The following is a 20,113-nucleotide window of genomic DNA, read 5'->3' as shown; positions in this document are numbered from 1 at the left end:
GGGGCTCTTCCCAAACCCCTGATCGACCCTGCTCTGTGCGTGACAGGGTAAGGAGCCCCAACCCCCCTGATGGGCCCTGCTCTGTGTGTGACAGGGGGCAGTGCCCCAACCCCCCAATCGGCCCTACCCTGAGCGTCTGGGGTTGGCCCTACCCTGAGCGTGACTGAGGGTGGTATCGCAGCCTCCCGATCCGCCCTGCTCTGTGCATGACAGGGGGTGGCTCCCCAACTCCCCAATCGGCCCTGCTCTGAGCCCGACCAGGGGCTGCACCTAGGGATTGGGCCTGCCCTCTGCCACCGGGAGCAGGTCTAAGCCAGCACGGTGTTATCTCCCGAGGGGTCCCAGACTGAGAGGGCACAGGCCAGGCTGAGGGACCCCCCTTTCCCTCTGAGTGCAAATTTTTGTGCACCGAGCCCCTAGTATATATATAAAGAGCCAGGGTCGGTAACATCCACAACGACCAAAGGCTTGACTGAACGAACACCCAGGCTGCGCGCGCAGCAGGCTCTGGTGAGTAGGGACTTGTTGCAGCAGAAATGGGGCTTGCACTCACACTCACTCTCAACCACACACAAGCACAGACACACACAAGCACAGACACACACAAGCACAGACACACACAGCGCCCACCAGCTTACAGACTTTTCTCCCTTTCTCTCCCTCCCTCCCAGCTCACTCTCAGAGCCTCTCTCAAAATGAGGACCCAGGGCAGGTGAGGGTGGAGCTGCCCCCACTGACCCCGCCCCCTCCAACCAGGAAAGAGGAATAGGAGGGAGGCAGGGAGGCCTGGAGGACTGCTGAGAAAAACAAAGAGAGACAGAAACTGGGAAAAACTGGGATGAAGAGATGGAAACAAAATAGCAATATTAAAATATTTCCTCCATGCCTGGGTTGCAGGCTCCATCCCCAGTAGGGGGTGTGCAGGAGGCAGCTGATCAATGATTCTCTCTCATCATTGGTGTTTCTCTCTCCCTCTCCCTCTCTGAAATCAGTAAAAATTATTTTTTTAAAGTAAAAATTAAAAAGTTGGAAACCCAGATCTAGGAATAAAGCTCAGATTGCTTTAAAAAAAATTTCCTCAATTAATAACCTTTTAATGTGCACCAGGCCACTAGAGTGACACACACACACACACACTAGAGGCCCGGTGCACAAAAATTTGTGCACTGGCAGGGGTGTGTGTGTCCCTCAGCCCCACTTGTGCCCTCTCAGTCTGAGACCCGTCAGGAGATAACCTGCTGGCTTAGGCCCACTCCTGGGTGGCAGAGGGCAGACCCAATCCCTAGATGCCTGCCCCGCAGCTCATGGTCAGGCTCAGAGCAGGGTCGATTGAGAAGTTGGGGCGCCGCTGCCTGTAATGCACAGAGCAGGGCAGATCGGGAGGTTGCGATGCCACCCCCAGTCATGCTCAGGGTAGGGCTGATTGGGGGGTTGGGGCGCCGCCTCCTGTCACACTCAAGGCAGGGTCGATGGGGAGGTTGCGGCGCCACCCCGTCAGGCACAGAGCAGGTCGGATCAGGGGGTTGTGGTGCAACCCCTGTCACATATAGCCAGCCGATCAGGGGGTTGGGGCACTGCCCCGTCATGCACAGAGCAGGGCCCATCAGGGGGGTTGGGGCTCCGTACCCTGTCACACACAGAGCAGGGCCCATGGAGTGGTTGGGGTGCCGCACCCTGTCACACACACAGCAGGGCCAATCAGGGGTTTGGGGAGCTCCCCCCTATCAGGTACAGAGCAGGGCTGATCAGGGGGTTGGGATGCCTTCCCCTGTCACGAACAGAGCAGGGCGGATAGGGAGGTTGTGGCCCCGCCCTCTGTCACACACAGAGCCGCAGGGCGATCAAGGGGTTTGGGTGCTGCCCCCTGTCACGCTGCTGCAGGGGCCAGGAGGCCTCGCGGCTCCGCTGATCCCAGTGCTGGGAGGCCTCGCGGCTCTGTTTGACACTGGGGCAGTGAGGTCTCGCCACCCCGCTGATCCTGGTGCTGGGAGGCCTCGCTGCTCCGCTGATCCCGGTGCTGGGCAGCCTCGCTGCTCCACTGATCCCGGTGCCACCAGGCCTCGCGGCTCCGCTAATCCCAGTGCCGGGAGGCACATTACCCTTTTACTATATAGGATAGGGGCCTGGTGCACGGGTGGGGGCCGGTTGGTTTGCCCTGAAGGGTGTCCCAGATCAGGGTGGGGGTCCCGCTTGGGTGCCTGGCCCGGCTGGATGAGGGGATGATGGCTGTTTGCAGCTGGTCACACCCCCTTCAAGGTGGGAATCCCCACTGGGGTGCCTGGCCAGTCTGGGTGAGGGGCCGAGGGCCATTTTCAGGGCTGGTGGGTGACTGAAGCTCCCAACTTCTCCTTTTATTCTTTTTCTTTTTTTTATTCTGGGATTTATTTATCTTCTATGGCTGTCACTGGAACTGAGAGCCAGCTTTAGCTCTGAGGCTCGGCTCCAGCTCTGAGACCTCGGCTGCTGAAAGCAGGAATCTGGGTTTGTTTGGGTTTTATAAGTGAAACATTGTTGCAACTCCAGCTCAGGCAGGTTGGCTGAAAGCATGGGGTTTGTTTGGCATATATAATTGCAACATTGTTTCTTAGAGTGCAAGCTCAGAGCCCAGGGCAGGCGGGGAACCTTGGCTTCCTCCTTCACTGGAGCAAGCAATCCTCCTGTTTCCTTCAGCTGCCTGGCTGCTAGCTGTCATCTTGGTTGGCAGTTAATTTGCATATTACCCTGATTAGCCAATGGGAAGCATGTCGGAGGTACGGTTAATTACCATGTTTGTCTTTGTCTATTATTAGATTAGATATACATATATATGTATGTGTGTGTGTGTATACATATATATGTAAAAATATAAATAAAACCCAAAGCAACTGGTCGACCATTTGACCAGTCACCATGACACGCACTGACCACCAGGGGGCAGATACTCAATGCAGGCACTGCCCCCTGGTGGTCAGTGTCCTCCTACAGTGGGAGCACCGCTCAGCTGACTGATGTGAGCCAGCTGCTGCGGCATGATCCTCTACCACCTTTGTGGCAGCGCTACAGGCACAACAAGGCCAGGATGAGCAGGAGTGGCACAGCACCCAGCCCAGGCTTGGGCTCCTTCCCAGCCGCCTACTGCTTCAGACACTACTACATCCCTTGGGGGATGTTAGATTCCCAGTTTTGGCCCGATCCCCACGGATTGGGTGGGAAATGCAATCTGACATCCCCTGAGGGGTCACAGATTGCGAGAGGGTACAGGCCAGGTTGAGAGACCCCACCGGTGCACGAATAGCTCTCTGATAAGCCCGCATTAAAAAATAACTACACTGCCCAGTCCTAGCGGCTCGGTTGGTTGAGCACTGTCCTGTGCACCACAAGGTTGCCAGTTTGATTCCCAGTTGGGGCACATATGGAAGGCAATCAATCAATGTTTCTCTCTCACAATAATGCTTTTCTCTCTCTCCCTTCCTCTTTAAGCTTGTCCTCAGGTTAGGATTAATAAAAAGGGACTGCATTGTAATATCTTTTATATACAGCGGTGGGAAAAGATAGATTTATAATACAAATAAATAATACAATCACTAAGAAATAATAATACAAGAGTAAACTGTTGCACACACTCACAACTGTAAACCTCCTTTTGCCCACCCTTGTATTCTGTGTATACTGTACCAGAGGGACAAAAGACAAGTAGACACGACTGACAGAAGGTATTATCCTCGGCCACAGCAGCGTGGCTGAGTGTCAACCTATGAAACAGGAGATCACCATTCAATTCCCAGTTGGGGTACATGCCCAGTTGCAGGCTCAGTTCATACAGGAGGAGGCACCCAATTGATGATTCTCTCTCATCATTGATGTTTCTCTCTCCCCCTCCCTTGCTCTCTGAAATCAATAAAATATATTTAAAAAAATAAAGAGGGACCAATATGCCTCTTCTATAGGGATTAAAAATCCCCACAGGGATCGGGCCTAAACCGGCAGTCAGACATCCCTCTCACAATCTGGGACTGCTGGCTCCTAACCACTCACCTGCCTGCATGCCTGATCGCCCCTAACTGCCCTCCCCTGCTGGCCTGATCTCTCCCCTGACTGCTCTCCCTGCCAGCCTGATCACCCCTAACTGCCTCTGCCTGTCTGATCACCCCTAACTGCCATCCCCTGCCAGCCTGATCTTGCCCCCACCTGCCCTCCCCTGCTGGTCTGCTCGCCCCTAACTGCCTCTGCCTCGGCCACCACCACCATGGCTTTGTCCAGAAGGAAGTCAGATGTCCAGATGATGGCCGGTCGACCCGGTCTAATTAGCACATTGCCCTTTTATTAGTATAGATTATATAGGATAGTATTGCTTAAATAGGCACAGGGGGGTGGGGGAGGTGGAAAGCTTTTTTCAGCAGGGGATACACTCTTGGCAGACAAAAATACATAATCCCTATATCTGGACTGATAGCCAGCCATATGCACTTTACTGCCAAACCAGTCATTGAAAAATTGAATTGCTTTCCTGGAATTGAACCCGGGACCCTTCAGTCCGCAAGCTGATGCTCTATCCACTGAGCCAAACCGGTCTCGGCTGAATTGCTTTCTTACACCTTACACCAAACATCTGCTACTCTTAAAACCCCTCCTCAGGCCCCACCTTAGGTTCTACCTTTGCAGTTCACCCAGATTAGGTTCTGAATGATCGGTTTCTATGCCTGTCGGCATCAAAATCTCCGCCTCCTATGCAGCCATTGGCTCCTCCCAGTTCACCCAGATTTGGTTCTGATTGATCAGTTTCTATGCCAGTCAGCGTCTCCGGGCCTATCTCTGAGCCTGATCAGAGAGGCAGGGCTGATCAGCAGCCCCTGCGGCTGCTGGCGAGGCCCAGAGAGAAACAGAGGCAAGGGCTGATCAACAGCTGCAGATTAGACCTGCTTCTCTCTCCGGGCTTCTCTCCAGGCCTGGTCCGCAGCCTGCTTGGCAGTCAGTGCTGGGTCGCCATGGCGCCCACAGTACTGACTGCAGGACTGACTTCTGGTGTTCAGTCATCCATTTGGTCGTTTTGGATGTTACGGACCCTGGCTCTTTATACATATATGTAGATTACCCTCAATACCATGTATTAACTAAGACCTAAGACTAGCAAGTCAACAGTAGAATTTAATACCTATAATGCATACAATTTTATTTAATAACTGATAGATTAAAAAGACGTTTCTCTGTCAAGGTATTTTCCTCTTGTATGACAATTATGCCCACAAGCACTTCTATGAAATAAAATAGTTATTAGAATAAGCTTTAGAATTAGAGTATTAGACTCTGAATCCAAGCTCTCCCACTTAATAACAAAGCTCTTTGCCTGTTTTCTTATTTATATAATGAAGTTAATAACCGTAGATATGACATAGGGCTGTAGCGATGACCCCAGTTTAGGGTTAATATATAAAAATTGTTCAGAACACTGCCTCCTCTCCTCCATAGTATGCACTAGATAAAAACTAGTAACGATTATTATAGCAATTTAAAAGTGTATGAGCTATACCAGTGATGGCGAACCTTTTGAGCTCGGCGTGTCAGCATTTTGAAAAACCCTAACTTAACTCTGGTGCCGTGTCACATATAGAAATGTTTTGGTATTTGCAACCATAGTAAAACAAAGATTTATATTTTTGATATTTCTTTTATATATTTAAATGCCATTTAACAAAGAAAAATCAACCAAAAAAATGAGTTCGCCTGTCATCTCCGACACGTGTGTCATAGGTTTGCCATCACTGAGCTATATGATTTTCTTATAGCACTAGAGGCCCAATGCACAAAATTCGTGCAAAAGTAGGCCTTCCTTCCCTGGGCTGCCGGCACTGGCTTCCCTCTGGCATCTGGGACCCAGGCTTCCCTTGCAGCCCTGGCTTCATCCAGAAGGATGTCTGGTCTAATAAGCATATTATGCTTTTATTATTATAGATGTTTAATTAAAACTTCATAATTTAAAAAAAAGAGACCTATTTCCATTAAAAAAAAAAAAAGAACCCAAAATAAAAAAACCATTATGATAAAATAACTTTAAATTAGTTTACCTGAGCAGTTTCTATTTTCAATTTGTCAATATTGAGAGTGTTTCTCTGTAATCCACTGGCAGCCAATGACAGAAGCTGCTTTAGAGCTTTAATATCTTCTTGTACTTTAAGCATTGCTTTTGAAGACATTCTACTAATTTCTTCTTGGACCTGTTTTTGTTCCTTCACAAATTTCCTTAAAGAAACAGAAAACTGAGTTTTTAAAAAATACACCTTTGGTTTCCCCAAAAAGAAAAAAAGTACATTTACAATAGGTTGGTCAGAGTCTAAGTGTCTTAAGAAGCAAAAACTAAAAATTCATCTACAGCTCTCATGCTTTTTTCAGAAAATTACAGCTACCCAATTTTAATACCTATTGTTCTGCTTTTACTCTAATTTCTAAATGCATTTAAAATTTTAACCAAAGTTACAATCTTTAGGAGGAAGAGATGTTCCCCATAAAATATATTCTCCCATTCAAAGATATTTTATGTAGTTACAACTCGACACACTTACTGGAGATTTTCAACATCCTGGCAGATGACAGGAGGTAGATTTTCATCCTTCAGGGCTTTACTGTCCCTAAGAAAAATGCCACAGATGTATTAAAATCATAAAAAGGTGGTAACTCAGCTTTACTAGAATATGTTGATAGAATATAACAAATATTCCCCATTTATAGCTTTCTTGGATGATTTCAAAGTTCTTTATAAACAAAAAATTTCCTGACTTATAAAATAACTAACAAATCATGTGGAGATTCCTTTACTAAAAAGACTGGCATCTATGTAAATGTTTAGTCAATGACTGACATTTGACTAAAAATTTAGGGGAAAAAGTGAGAAAACACTACAGACTAAATTCCCCCTGGCTCAAAAATTATGATTGATATTTTATTCGTTTCAAAAATATGAGAGCATTCATTAAAGAAATTCGCAAAACTTTTCATAATGAGATGCTCACAATATTTTACTTTATTATTTTTAAACTTGTTTATTCTTCACAAAGTAGACCTAGGAATAGCTTAAGGGGCTCAGAAGTATTTAATGAAGGCAAGAATAAGTGAATTTGGCAGGCTATAATGGAATCATGAGTTAGACTTGATTGCAGACCCATTACTACTTCCTGAATAAGCCTAAGCAAATCTCAGTCTCTCTCAGCTTCCTCGTTTATGTCACAGGACTAAAATATACAAAAGATAATTGTGAAGAATGAACTTGATAACCTATTTACAAATGCTTTCTTTAACATAATACAAATTAAGTGTGAAAATATCTCTAATAATAAAAGCGTAATATGCTAATTAGACTGGATAGCCAAACGACCTTCCAGACGAAGCCGGGGCTGCGAGGGAAGCCCGGCTCCTGGGTGCCTGCTGGCAGCCAGAGGGAAATCAATGGAAAAAATATCCTCAGGAAAAAAATAATAATAATAATAATAATAATCTTCAAACATATATATGATGTATATGGAGGCTATTATTATTCCTCTTCAACCTCGGGAAATAAATGGTACTGGCATAGTAATCTTCTATAATAATAAAAGCGTAATATGCTAATTAGATGGGACAGCCGAATGACCTTCTAGCAAGCTGCCGAGGAAGGGGCCTGCAAATGGCCCTCAGCTCCTTACCCAGTCTGGCCACGCCCCCATGGGGTGAGGATCCCTGCTGGGAGGCGTGGCCAGCCTGAAAACAGCCCTCAGCCCCTCACCCAGGCTGGCCATGCTCCCCCAGCAGGGAACCTCACCCCAGTTTGCGTGGCTGGCCTGCAAACTGCCCCAGCTGTTTGCCCAGGCCTGCACCGTCCCCAGTGGGGACCCCCACTCCAGTGGGGGTCTGGCCAGCCTGCAAACCACCACAGGTCCCTTGCCCAGGCCGCCCCACCCTGATCCAAGACACCCTTCAGGGCAAACCAGCCGGCCCCTACCCGTGCACCAGGTCTCTATACTAATAAAAGGATAATATGCTAATTAGACTGGGAGACTTTCCGGACATTCTTCTGGACAAAGCCATGGTGGTGGGGCCGAGGTAGAGGTGGTTAGGGCCAAGAGGGAAGGGCAGGTGTAGGTGATCAGGCCGGTACACCTGTGTGGGCCCGTTGGGGGCGAGCAGGCCGCCAGTGGGGGTCAGTTTGAGGCTGGCAGGAGGGTGGGGGAACAGTTAAGGGCGAGCAGGCAGAGTGGTTAGGGGCAATCAGGCAGATGAGCAGTTAGGAGCCAGCAGTCCCAGATTGCGAGAGGGATGTCCGACTGCCAGTTTAGGCCTGATCCCACAGGCAGTCGCACATCCCCCAAGGGGTCCCAGATTGGAGAGGGTGCAGGCCGGGCTGAGGCACAAACCCCCCACCCCATGCACGGATTTCATGCACCGGGCCACTAGTTTATATATAAAATAAAAGGCACACAGACACACACATATATTTTCATTTATATATATAAAAAGTGTTCCCAAAGTAAAGTTCCATGAATTGCTCAAGATTTAATAAGTTAAAAAAATACATACATATATATATATTTACATTTATATTTATATTTATACACATTTGCATTATTTGGGGGAAAGCCAACCACTCCCTAGAAAGAACTGGTTATAAGTTTTCTTAAAGATTAAAAATTTGATCTTTCGTAATCTTTTAGGGCATATGTGTATTTTATTTTTGAAAAAGACTGGTTAAATAATTTTTCTTCTAAATGCCTACATGGTTCCATGTACTTCCAACCACACCATTTGCCTACAATTTAATAAATAAAACTTTTTAATTACAATATTTTAAAAGTTAAATTGTAAACTTACTCTGGTCTTGCTCCCGTTTTATCACCTAGAAAATTCAAGAAACTTTGTGTAAAAATAGGCAATTTAACAATGTACTATGCATATAAGTTTTAAGTTAATGCAAACTAAGATATAAATAGAAACTGTTAAGCATTTCTTAGATTGCCCCTTAAATATCATGACTTGTCACAAACCCCAAATATAGCAAGTTATGGAGATATATTTACGTATATATAGAGTTTTGTATCTGATTTGCATCTATTTCTTTAAAGGATAAGAATCTTCTTTAATAAGACAGTGAGAGAAAGACAAATACCATTATGATTTCACATATATGTGGAATCTAAAGAATAAAATAATATAGAAACAGATTCATTCATAGAGAAAAGACTGACAGTTGTCAGAGGGAAGGGGAGTTGCAGGTCTAGGTGAAAAGGTGAAGAGATTAAGCAGTACAAATTGGTGGTTACAGAATAGTCACAGAGATGTAGATTACAGCATTGGAAATATAGTCAATAATATCATAACTACTGACAATACATATGGGGCCAAGTGGGTACCTGAAGCAATGGGAGGACCACTCTACTCTAAAGTACATGATTTTCTAACCAGTTTGCAGCACATCCAAAACTAATACAGAATAATACTGAATGTAAGCTGTAATTGAAAAAAGAAAAAAAAAAGATTTGTTTTTAAAACTACCTTCCATGAAAAATATCCCCGCCTGGCAGTTTAATTCCTAAGAGCTTTACTTGATACTTTCTAAGGCCCAATCAGTATGAAAATACTAAAATATGTCTGATTACCTTAACTTCTCTAAATATTTTATAAATGCAGAAAATTTTAAAATAAGGTTTTTGTCTCTGCAAAGCAAACAAAAGCCCTCACAGTAATAACATCTAAAAATAGAAAACAGTAAAAGTGCTCCTTAAGCAAATTAATCAGTGACTGCATGTTAAAGTACAGCAAATACAGAAACACACTAAAACTCAATGGTTCCTTCCAGCCTTTTTCTGCACATGCACATACACTTTTTAAATCATGTTTTTTTAAAAATTATATCTATCTATCTATATATTTGGGAGAGGGAGGGAGAAGGAGGGGGGGAAGGGAAAAAGGGAGAGAGGAGAGGGGAGAGGAGAGAGGAGAGGGAGAGGGAGAGAGAGAGAGAGAGAGGAAGAGGAAGGGAGAGGGAAGGAGAGAGAGGGTGTGAGGAAGAGAGAGAAACATCGATCAGCTGCCTCCTGCATGCTCCCTACTGGAGATTGAACCTGTAACCCAGGCAGATGCTCTGACAGGGAACTAACTGAACTGGTGACCTTTTGGTGCATGGAACTGCACCAAACAACTGAGCACACTGGCCAGAACCTTACACATACATTTCTTAAAGCAATCAGGATTTTCTTAGCATGTTGTGAATATTTTCCATGTCAATTAAAATGACTTTAAAAGATAACCGAGTGCATAGATGATGCAGCTGTATCACAACATTTATGCCCAACCCTTTCTTAGCAACAAATGTCTATATCTACTTGTGCACTACTTGATTTGCATTCCAAGAAGAGGATATTGGTCAAAGAGTATGCCAGGGTGGGCCTCTGACATATTACCAAAGTGATCCCTTACAACAACTAACCCAACTTACTTTCCCATGTACTAGGCATAAGGGTATCTTTTCCATCACACTCTCAACATCAATAAACACATTAAAAAAAAATCACTGCTAGTATATAGGCGAAAATGCCACTTCATTATACCCTTAATTCATATTCCAATTAGATAAGTGCATTTTTTCTTTTGTGAACTACCTGTTTATGTTATGTACATTTTTGAGGTTATTTCCCTTACTGGCTTCTAAGAGCTATTTCGACATTAAGCAAATTAATTCTTTCTCAAATATATCATATTTCTTGTCTTTTTTTCCCCCTAAGCCTTGCTGAAACAAGGCCACCAAAAATTTGCTTGCCTCCGCCAAAAAAATTTGGGAGAGAGATTTTCTTGTCTATTTTTAAAACTAAATCCTTATAATTGCAAGATACATCTTGATTTCAGAAATGTTAAAATGTGCAAAAAGCAGCATCTAAAAATCAAGTATTTTACCTTAAATTTGTCATTTACCTTTTATCTCTGAACATAGGGTTTCTTTTTAACTCTTTAATCCAACTAAGTTTTTCATATTTTTTATCTCATTAATCCTAAAATATTTTTTCCTTTCTTAGTTTGACATTTCTGAAATTGGTACCATTGTTCTATAAACAGGGTCTTAGATTTGATGAGACAGTAATATAAGGTAGGGATTTCATTTGTTTTCAAATAGTTCAACTATTTCATTGACTAGTTATTATCTTGCTATTTCTTTGATATTCCATTTTACTATCTTCTATATATATAAAAGGCTAATATGCAAAGTGTCCCCTTCGGAGTTCAACTGAGATTGGGAGTTTGATTGCTTGCTATGACATGCACTGACCACCAGGGGGCAGTGCAAAATGAAGGCCTCGCCCAGCAGCTGGGGAAGGAAGGCCCTGGCTAGCAGCCAGGAGGCCCCGATCATCCCTGATCGCCAGCTAGGCCCAGGGACCCTACTCGTGCATGAATTTTGTGCACCAGGTCTCTAGTATTTTATAAAAAAATGAACACACACACAAACATGTATATAAAACTTGCACCTGTTTCGAGACTAGTGTGGACTTCTGAATAGTCTCCCTAGCTTGCACCTCAGTAATACCTGTGGACTACGATAAAGGCTTCTTAACAGTTCTCCACATCTACTCTTGGCTTCCTGCACATTATTCTCCACATGGCTGTCAGATGCTTTCTTACAAGACAAATCTTATCATGTCACATTACCCAGGTCAAAACCCTTTAGTTGATCATAATAATTATGAAACTTTTTAAAAATATATTTTATTGATTTCAAAAAGAGAAAGGGAGAGGGAAACATTGATGTGAAAAAGGAACATAAATCAGCTGCCTCCCGTATGCCACCTACTGGGGATCGAGCTCACAACCTGAGCATGTGCCCTGATCAGCAATCGAAATGGCAAACTCCTGGTGCATGGAATGATGCTCAACCAAGTGAGCCACACTGGCCAGGACTAATTATAAAACTATTATGGTATACAAGGCCTTTCATGATCTCTGGGATCTAAATCTTTCTGTTCTGCAGTTATACTGGTCTTCCAGCATTCTCATCGCTAGGCCTCGCTCATGCTGCTCCCTCTTTTATTTTTTTTTAAATATATTTTACTGATTTTTTTTACAGAGAGGAAGGGAGAGGGACAGAGAGCTAGAAACATCGATGTGAGAGCAACATTGATCAGCTGCCTCCTGCACAACCTCCACTGGAGATTTGCCCACAACCAAGGCACATGTCCTTGACCGGAATTGAACCCGGGACCCTTCAGTCCACAGGCCGACGCTCTATCCACTGAGCCAAACTGTTCAGGGCCATGCTGCTCCCTCTTTAGGGAATGCTGTTCCTTACCACTCTTAATCTGATTAAATCCCACTAATACTAAGGTCTACCTAATATCGCTACTAGAAAAAGAAATCTCTTGACTGCCTTGACACATATAACAGATGAGGGAAATGGGGACGTGATACATATAGTCATGTGCATTTATTATTCTATGTGCTTCTTTTGCTCAATTCTAAGTACAGTATGTATCAGAATAAGGCCAAGGGAGAGGAGGTTAACTCCTTTCATTTTTCACTCCTTTCCTTCAATCTGCTCTTTCATATGGAGCCTAAAAGTAATTATAAGAAAAGACAAGTAGTCTTAAAATAGAAGGGTACTAGGCTATTACAACTGAGTAAAAAAATAAGTTGCTAAAACACCTAAGGCTATTTTTCTGACAGAGTTTCTAGAAATACGACATAAAAATAAGAATAGGACCCTATGTTTAGAATTTAGTAAATTTTTATTCAAAGAAATAAACCCAAATTGTTTAAGTTTAAAAGGGTTTTCCAACTCTTAGGATAGTAATTCACCCTAGAACAAACAGTATCTCTTTATAATAAAACCCATGTCCAATTTTAAAAATTCTTATATAGATATATGGGCACTGACTACTATAAACCTTCAACCACTACCTCATTCTAGTTCTGAGAGGTTCAATGCAATATATAGGTATATACTTTAGTAAGACATGCTTTCATCAGAAGCAGAAAAGATGTTGTAAAACAGCACAAAAAATCATACACAGGTCCTAGCTGGTGTAGCTCGGTGTATAGAGCGTCAGCCTTTCGACTGAAGGGTCCCAGGTTCAATTCCAGTCAAGGACACATGCCCGGGTTTGTGGGCCCAATCCCCAACGTAGGCCTGATCCCCAAGGGGGGCATGCGGGAGGCAGCCGATCAATGATTCTCTCATCACTAATGCTTCTATCTCTCTCTCTCCCGCTCCCTCCTCTCTGAAGTCAATAAAAATATATTTTTAAAAAATCATACACAGAACCAACAATAAAAAACTTTTCAAAATGAATTTGGCTAACTTTTAAAAAGAATATTCAGCATAGCAAGAAGAGCATTTTACTACTCACTGATGAGTACATAAATTGGTAAAACCTTCCTGGAAAGCAATTTCACAACATATACCAAGAGTCTCCAAAATGTCCCTGTCTTTAAACCAATGATTCAATTTCTAGGTATTTGCCCTAAAGAAATAACCAAAAATATGAACAAAATTTAAAATAAAAGCAAATGCTTAGATGTATTTACTATGTGCCTGGCTCTGCTAAGGTTTTACAAACAGTAATCCTCAAACTAAACCTATAAGTAGGTACTGTTTCTCCCACTTATAGATAAAAACAAAAAAACTAAAGCACAGAGAGGATAAATAACTTGAATAAAGTCAACAAAGCTTGAAAATAGTTGAGCCATAATTTGAACCCAGGCAATTTAGCTCCAGAATTGACACTCTTTAAATTACAATACTACCCTGACTCTCTCTGTCAAGTTGCACAATGCAGTGATACTTTCCAGAGTAAAAGAACTGGAAATAAGCACTATCAATTAGATGATGGCTGACTAAATTGATATGTCCATTCATAAGATTAATATTAAACAGCATTAAAATATTTTAAAATTACTGACATTGACAAATATTTGTGATATATTATTACATAAGAACAGGTTTCAAACAATATGTGTCATGCTCCCAAATAAAAAACATCAATCAGCCGAGACCGGATTGGCTCAGTGGATAGAGCGTCGGCCTGCGGACTGAAGGGTCCCAGGTTCGATTCCAGTCAAGGGCATGTACCTTGGTTGCGGGCATATCCCCGGTGGGAGATGTGCAGGAGGCAGCTGATCGATGTTTCTCTCTCATCGATGTTTCTAACTCTCTATCTCTCTCCCTTCCTCTCTGTAAAAAAATCAATAAAATATATTTAAAAAAAAAAACAAAACAAAACATCAAGCAATACATTAAGATAGTTAAGACATAGGCACATACAAATCTCAATTTTCTAGAAAAATAAAACCTTAAATGCACAGCACACAAAACTGATAAAAATACAATGCAAACAAACTTAAAAGTAAAAACTTTACTACTGAATATATTACATATAACTAACAATCTTCCAGACATAGGAATTTAAGTTCCCTCACAGGAGTGTTAGAATATAAAATTATAATAACATTACTTACTCTTTTTATCTGATGAACTACTAAAATCGATACCACCAAGGCCTTCATTGCCTGCAGTTGAAGTAGCTGCTGTGGTTCCCAAAGCCAAGCTTAAAGCATTCTGTCCAAGACCTACAAATAAGCTAAACATCATTTATAAAGTTCACTGGAAGTCTTTATACTGATTACATGTTCTGACCAAAGCACTCCAATGCTTTTAAGTTGGATTCCAGATTCTCTTCGTACTTGATTTAGGAAAAGAGCAAGAAACAAGTCTAGAGCAAGTTCTAAATCTAAACAAAGACTGACAGTCTTGCTTGGATTCAACAGTATATGTAGTTTCATTGTGACTTTTTTTTATTAAAAGGGTCAGAATACATGTTAATTCAATATATGTGGACACTCAATTTTATGTTTGCAAACCCTCTCTAAAAAAGAGTTTTAGTATGTTTCCAGGTGAATACATCTTGTCTTACAATCATGATTTGGAATTATATACTTTTAAAATATTCTAGTATTGAATGTATTAATTAACTTGATAGGTAGAGTTAATTAAGGAATAATTTTATAACGAAGTACATCTATCAAATCATGTACATTTAAAAAATCTTACAATTTTATTTGTCAATTATACCTCAATAAACCTAGGGGTAAATAAGTAAATATCTAGTATGAATTTATAAGAGTTTAGTATAATATAAAACAAACTGTTTTACTATCAATGAAACTTAAAGAACTAATACTTGGAAATCTTACAGTTCAAAATATCATACTCCCAGGTTCTTTGCATAAAACTTTTTTTTAAAGTAGACTTCATTTATTTAAATCCTACCTTACAAAAGAAATTAGAAGAGTTAGACTATAGTCAATTTTAAGTCAATATATACTAGTGAATCCATACATCCCCAAGGTGATACAATCGTGGGTGGATTTTTTTAAGACAAGATGCTATTTACTTTAAAAACAGAGAAAACAGTGGAATGTATTGTTAAGAGCATGGGGTAACTGAAAACTGGATTTTAATCCTGGCAATGTATGAAAAAACATAGCTAAATAAATAGCTTATTCAGTTTTTAAAAAACACCAATAGCACTTTTAGTTTAATATAATCATAAATTAAACATTGAATATTGTGTCAAGAGCCTAAAAAAAAATCAGGACAGATCTAAAAACTCAATAACAAGACACAAAAACAACCCCCTACCTCCCATTTCTATTATTTTTGTGTCTTACTCTGATAGGAATCTTTAGGAGAGGTATTTAAATATTTATCATGCAAAGAAATGTATGTTATAGTCATCTAGTGATTTGATTAGAAGACATTTTTAATACCTACAAAGTTAGACAATAATGACAAAGTATTTGAAAGATCAATGAAATTTGAACACTACAAATTTCTACAGGTTATCTTCACCAACTCCTTTTCCTCCATTCTACTGACTTGGAATTACTCCATTAAATTTAGTATTTGAATAGAAGATGCAAAAGAACTATAGCTTAAAAAAATAAAAGAACTATAGCTTTAACAGAAATCAAGTCACATTCCTTCATCTCTCCCACACAACCAGGTAAAGTAAGACACATATTAGTGAAACTACTGAACTAGCCATTATAAATAAATCTAAGTATTTTCAGAAATTCTGTGATTTCAACATGTAACAACTATTCCTAATATGTAAATTGTTAAACAGAAATTCTTGATGTTACAGTGTTAAGTAATTATACAACCTCTTCAAATAAAAGAGAAGTGTTTCTCACTCCCACAAAACCCCACTGGCTTTCCTAAATTGACATTAGCTATCGCCAAAATTCAAAACATCTATAGAATCCTTGATATAAGGCAAATTTCAAAATAAGCATGAAATGAGAAATCAACCTGAAATATTCATTCAATAGTCCCTTGGCAGGTAAACTGATACTTAAGTATTGCCTGACTATAATAAAATTACTTAATATTGTTATTTTACACTCTTGCCTTCAAAGAATGCAAATACCCTTCCTGACATCTATAATAGAAAGCCACTCCTAAAACCTGGCTTGAAAAGTCAAGATATCTTACCATGACTGTAGATACTAAATGATGCTAGACTATTCAACTGCTATTTATTAAAAAGATAAGTTTCTCTAGAAACTTTATTGACTCCTCAAACAGGTGCCTCTTCATTTCTTTATCTAGTCAGTCAATATTGAGAAATGGGAAAATGTATTTCTAAAATACTGCTAAGAGGTCCAATTATGCATTGAAAAACATTACAATTGTTTTCATACTAGAAGAAAAACATCAATTTAATAAGACAAAGCAATCTGCTCAAAATGCCAAAATAATGTAAATTTTAGAACAAATATTTACTATTTCTAGAGAGTAAGTACCATCAATTACCTGATGTTGCTGTGTTTGTACTCTGGAAAAGCGAACCTCCCAAACCAGCTAAAGCTCCCCCTAAAGAAAGGCCTGTTGATGCAGTCGTAGTTGTGGCTGTCGTTCCACCCAAATTATTGAGAGTAAATCCTGTGGATGCTATAAAAAGTGAGACTGTAAACCTTCAAGAGGAAACACCGTTTCTAGAACATAACAAATATAAAACAGTTTCTTTAAAAAACTGATGTCCACGCCGAAACCGGTTTGGCTCAGTGGATGGAGCATCGGCCTGCGGACTGAAGGGTCCCGGGTTCGGTTCCGGTCAGGGGCATGTACCTGGGTTGAGGGCACATCCCCAGTGGGAGATGTGCAGGAGGCGGCTGATCGATGTTTCTAACTCTCTATCTCTCTCCCTTCCTCTCTGTAGAAAGTCAATAAAATATATTAAAAAAAAAACAAAAAAAAAAACTGATGTCCACGATAAAATTGGTTCTTGGAAAAACTACTAAATAAAGATAGAATTATAGCTGAGGCCGGTTTGGGTCAGTGGATAGAGCATCGGCCTGCGGACTGAAGGGTCCCAGGTTCGATTCTGGTCAAGGGCATGTACCTGGGTTGTGGGCACATCCCCAGTGAGGGATGTGCAGGAGGCAGCTGATCGATGTTTCGCTCTCTTCGATGTTTCTAAGTCTCTATCTCTCTCCCTTCCTCTCTGTGGAAAATCAGTAAAATATATTTTTTTTAAAAAAAGAAGATAGAATTATATACTAGTATACTTATGAATAAAGAAAAAATGAGTGACAGAATAAAAGACTTTGGGTAATAAAAAAAATGGTATCAGGTAACTGATTTCACACAGTAATAAAGAGTTTTCAGCCAGGCCATCAACTCCATCTTCAAATTTGAATGAATTTAACCCAGGCAAGTTTATGCAATCTCTTTATTCTTCCCTGTCACCAAAACACTCTTTGAGAACAAATTACATATTAATGGTTTTACATTTTATTTTCTCCTCTTCCCTGCTCTGCTCTCTGTAAATAGAGACCAACTTCCAAGATAGTATCTGCTGCTTTAGTGCCCAATGTTGATCTTTTACACAAATCAGTAATTTAATAGGTCAAAGTTGCTGAATGATTTAAGTAAAAAATTCCCCAATCTGAAGTTATATTTCATAAAGGTGACTACTTACGTACACTCACCAAATACAATTAAAATTTAAACATAAAATGTGACTTTCCATTCTGCCTCACCTGCTGGAGTTGATGTCAGAGCAGATGAAAGGGTAAGACCACTAGCTGAGGTAGAAGTAATAGGCAAAGCAAATGGTGTGGCAGATGCTGCAGGTTTACTGAATCCTAAACTGAAACCTGTTGTAGATGCAGATGTAGTGGCTGGAGTTCCTGTTTTAAAAAAAAAAAATCCGTATTTTACTATAATTATATATATATTATACCATACACAGTCAATCAGGATCCCTACAAGTTAGTGATCCTAATTTTTATAGATAGAACAAGGATGTACTTCTATATGTATACGAGAAAAATATAAAATTTGACACCAAATCATGGTGAATAGTGAGTGAAAAGACGGTCCTGTGAGTTAAAAGCAAAAGAAAATTGAATCAATGTGATAATACCGAAATTCAATTTAGTTGTACCCCTAGATTGACCTAAAACAGTATTTAATCTTTCTTTCCTTAATAGCTAGCAGAAAAATGGCCCATCCTCTCCAAAACTATATACATGACAATTCTCTACTGCTTAAGATCCTCTTTCTTCTGGTTCCTGTGTTTGAAAGCACCCAGAATTCTTCCTACCCCCCTTTTGTAGATCTCCTTTTCACCTGTTCACTTCTTCACTGATACTCCCTATGGCAGTGATGGCGAACCTTTTGAGCTCAGCGTGTCAGCATTTTGAAAAACCCTAACTTAACTCTGGTGCCACGTCACATATAGAAATTTGATATTTGCAACCACAGTAAAACAAAGACTTATATTTTTGATATTTATTTTATATATTTAAATGCCATTTAACAGAAAAATCAAACAAAAAAATGAGTTCGTGTGTCACCTCTTACACGCATGTCATAGGTTCGCCATCACTGCCCTATGGTTTACTTTCTGCTCCCTTACTTCTCAAAGATCTCACCCACTTTCAGAATTCCAACTATAGGTACATGATCTAAATCTACACTTATCTGAGTCTGCATTGGTTAGCTCTACCCTGATGTCCCTTTGGACCTCTATATTTCTCCCTATTAAAAAAACTTTCCTAAACCCTCTATGGTTAATTCAGTTACTCAAGGCAGAAATCACAATCACTTTTGACATTCCTTCACTCCCTGCATTCTATTAGCCACAAATCCTGTCAATTCTACTTCAGAGATATCCCAGCAATACAAGCATACTCTAAAACTTTAATTCAAGCCACCTCTCTCAATAAGTAGTACAATAACCTCTTAATTTATATGTTATCAGCCTCCTCTAGCCTATAACCTATTCTTGGAATTACCTGTTACTCTTTTTTTTTTTAAAGAGGGATGGAGGGAGTGAGGAGAGAACTACAAAATACCCTTGTCATTCCCCGACATAAGGTTCCCATTAGCATTCCACTGTCTCTAAAATAGTCTAAAGTGTTGGCATATAATCAATCACCTTTCCTAATTGGTCCTCTTGCTCCTCAAATCTCTCCCTACCATTCCAACCTCTGAAACCTAAACCCCCCGAGAACAAAGTATTTTTCCTATTTCCCTGAATCTTTATATAAGGCCTTTGCACTTTCCACTCCTCCGTCTAGAATGTTTCCTGTCCCTAAAATGAACTCCTACTCCCTCCTTCCTCTGCCTTCCTTAATGTCTTTCATTCATCTGCTGGAACATTTATCAGAATACCTAAGAACATAGTTTTATACTTGCCTATTCCCTTCATCTCACAACAGTCTGAGTGTCTTGCTCACTCACTCAGCAGTTCCTGACATCCACAGCTAATGCTAAATGTTCAAGGCATTATGCATTTAGCTGCTCAAAAATTTTAATGAAGAAAAGTATAAATGGCCTACATTTTGACTTTTCCTAAAAGCACTAATAGGAAAAAAAGCCCCAAATTATCCTTCTGGATTGACTTTACCACAACTGGAAGTTCCTGCTAGAGTACAGTGCTTTGAAATCATGTATGAGTTCTACAATCTCAGAAAATAAGAGGACTTGCCGAAACCGGTTTGGCTCAGTGGATAGAGCGTCAGCCTGCGGACTGAGGGGTCCCAGGTTCGATTCCGGTCAAGTGCATATACGTGAGTTGCGGGCACATCCCCAGTAGGAGATGTGCAGGAGGCG

General features: G+C 40.9%; 1 protein-coding gene across 1 annotated transcript in view; it reads right to left on the bottom strand.

Annotated features, from left to right (window-relative positions):
* The window catches only part of NUP58 (nucleoporin 58kDa), a 52,969-nt gene that overhangs the window by 20,720 nt on the left and 12,136 nt on the right, over positions 1 to 20,113 (bottom strand). Inside the window, 6 exon segments of the mRNA XM_006753688.2 lie at positions 6,042 to 6,216; positions 6,537 to 6,602; positions 8,815 to 8,839; positions 14,446 to 14,556; positions 16,805 to 16,942; positions 18,034 to 18,183. Coding sequence (XP_006753751.1) covers positions 6,042 to 6,216; positions 6,537 to 6,602; positions 8,815 to 8,839; positions 14,446 to 14,556; positions 16,805 to 16,942; positions 18,034 to 18,183 — 665 coding nt within the window.

This window comes from Myotis davidii, unplaced genomic scaffold, assembly GCF_000327345.1.
Source record: "Myotis davidii unplaced genomic scaffold, ASM32734v1 scaffold1031, whole genome shotgun sequence".
Lineage (NCBI taxonomy): Eukaryota > Metazoa > Chordata > Mammalia > Chiroptera > Vespertilionidae > Myotis > Myotis davidii.
The sequence above is the reverse complement of the archived record's forward strand: the minus strand, read 5'-3'. Positions and strand labels throughout refer to the sequence as shown.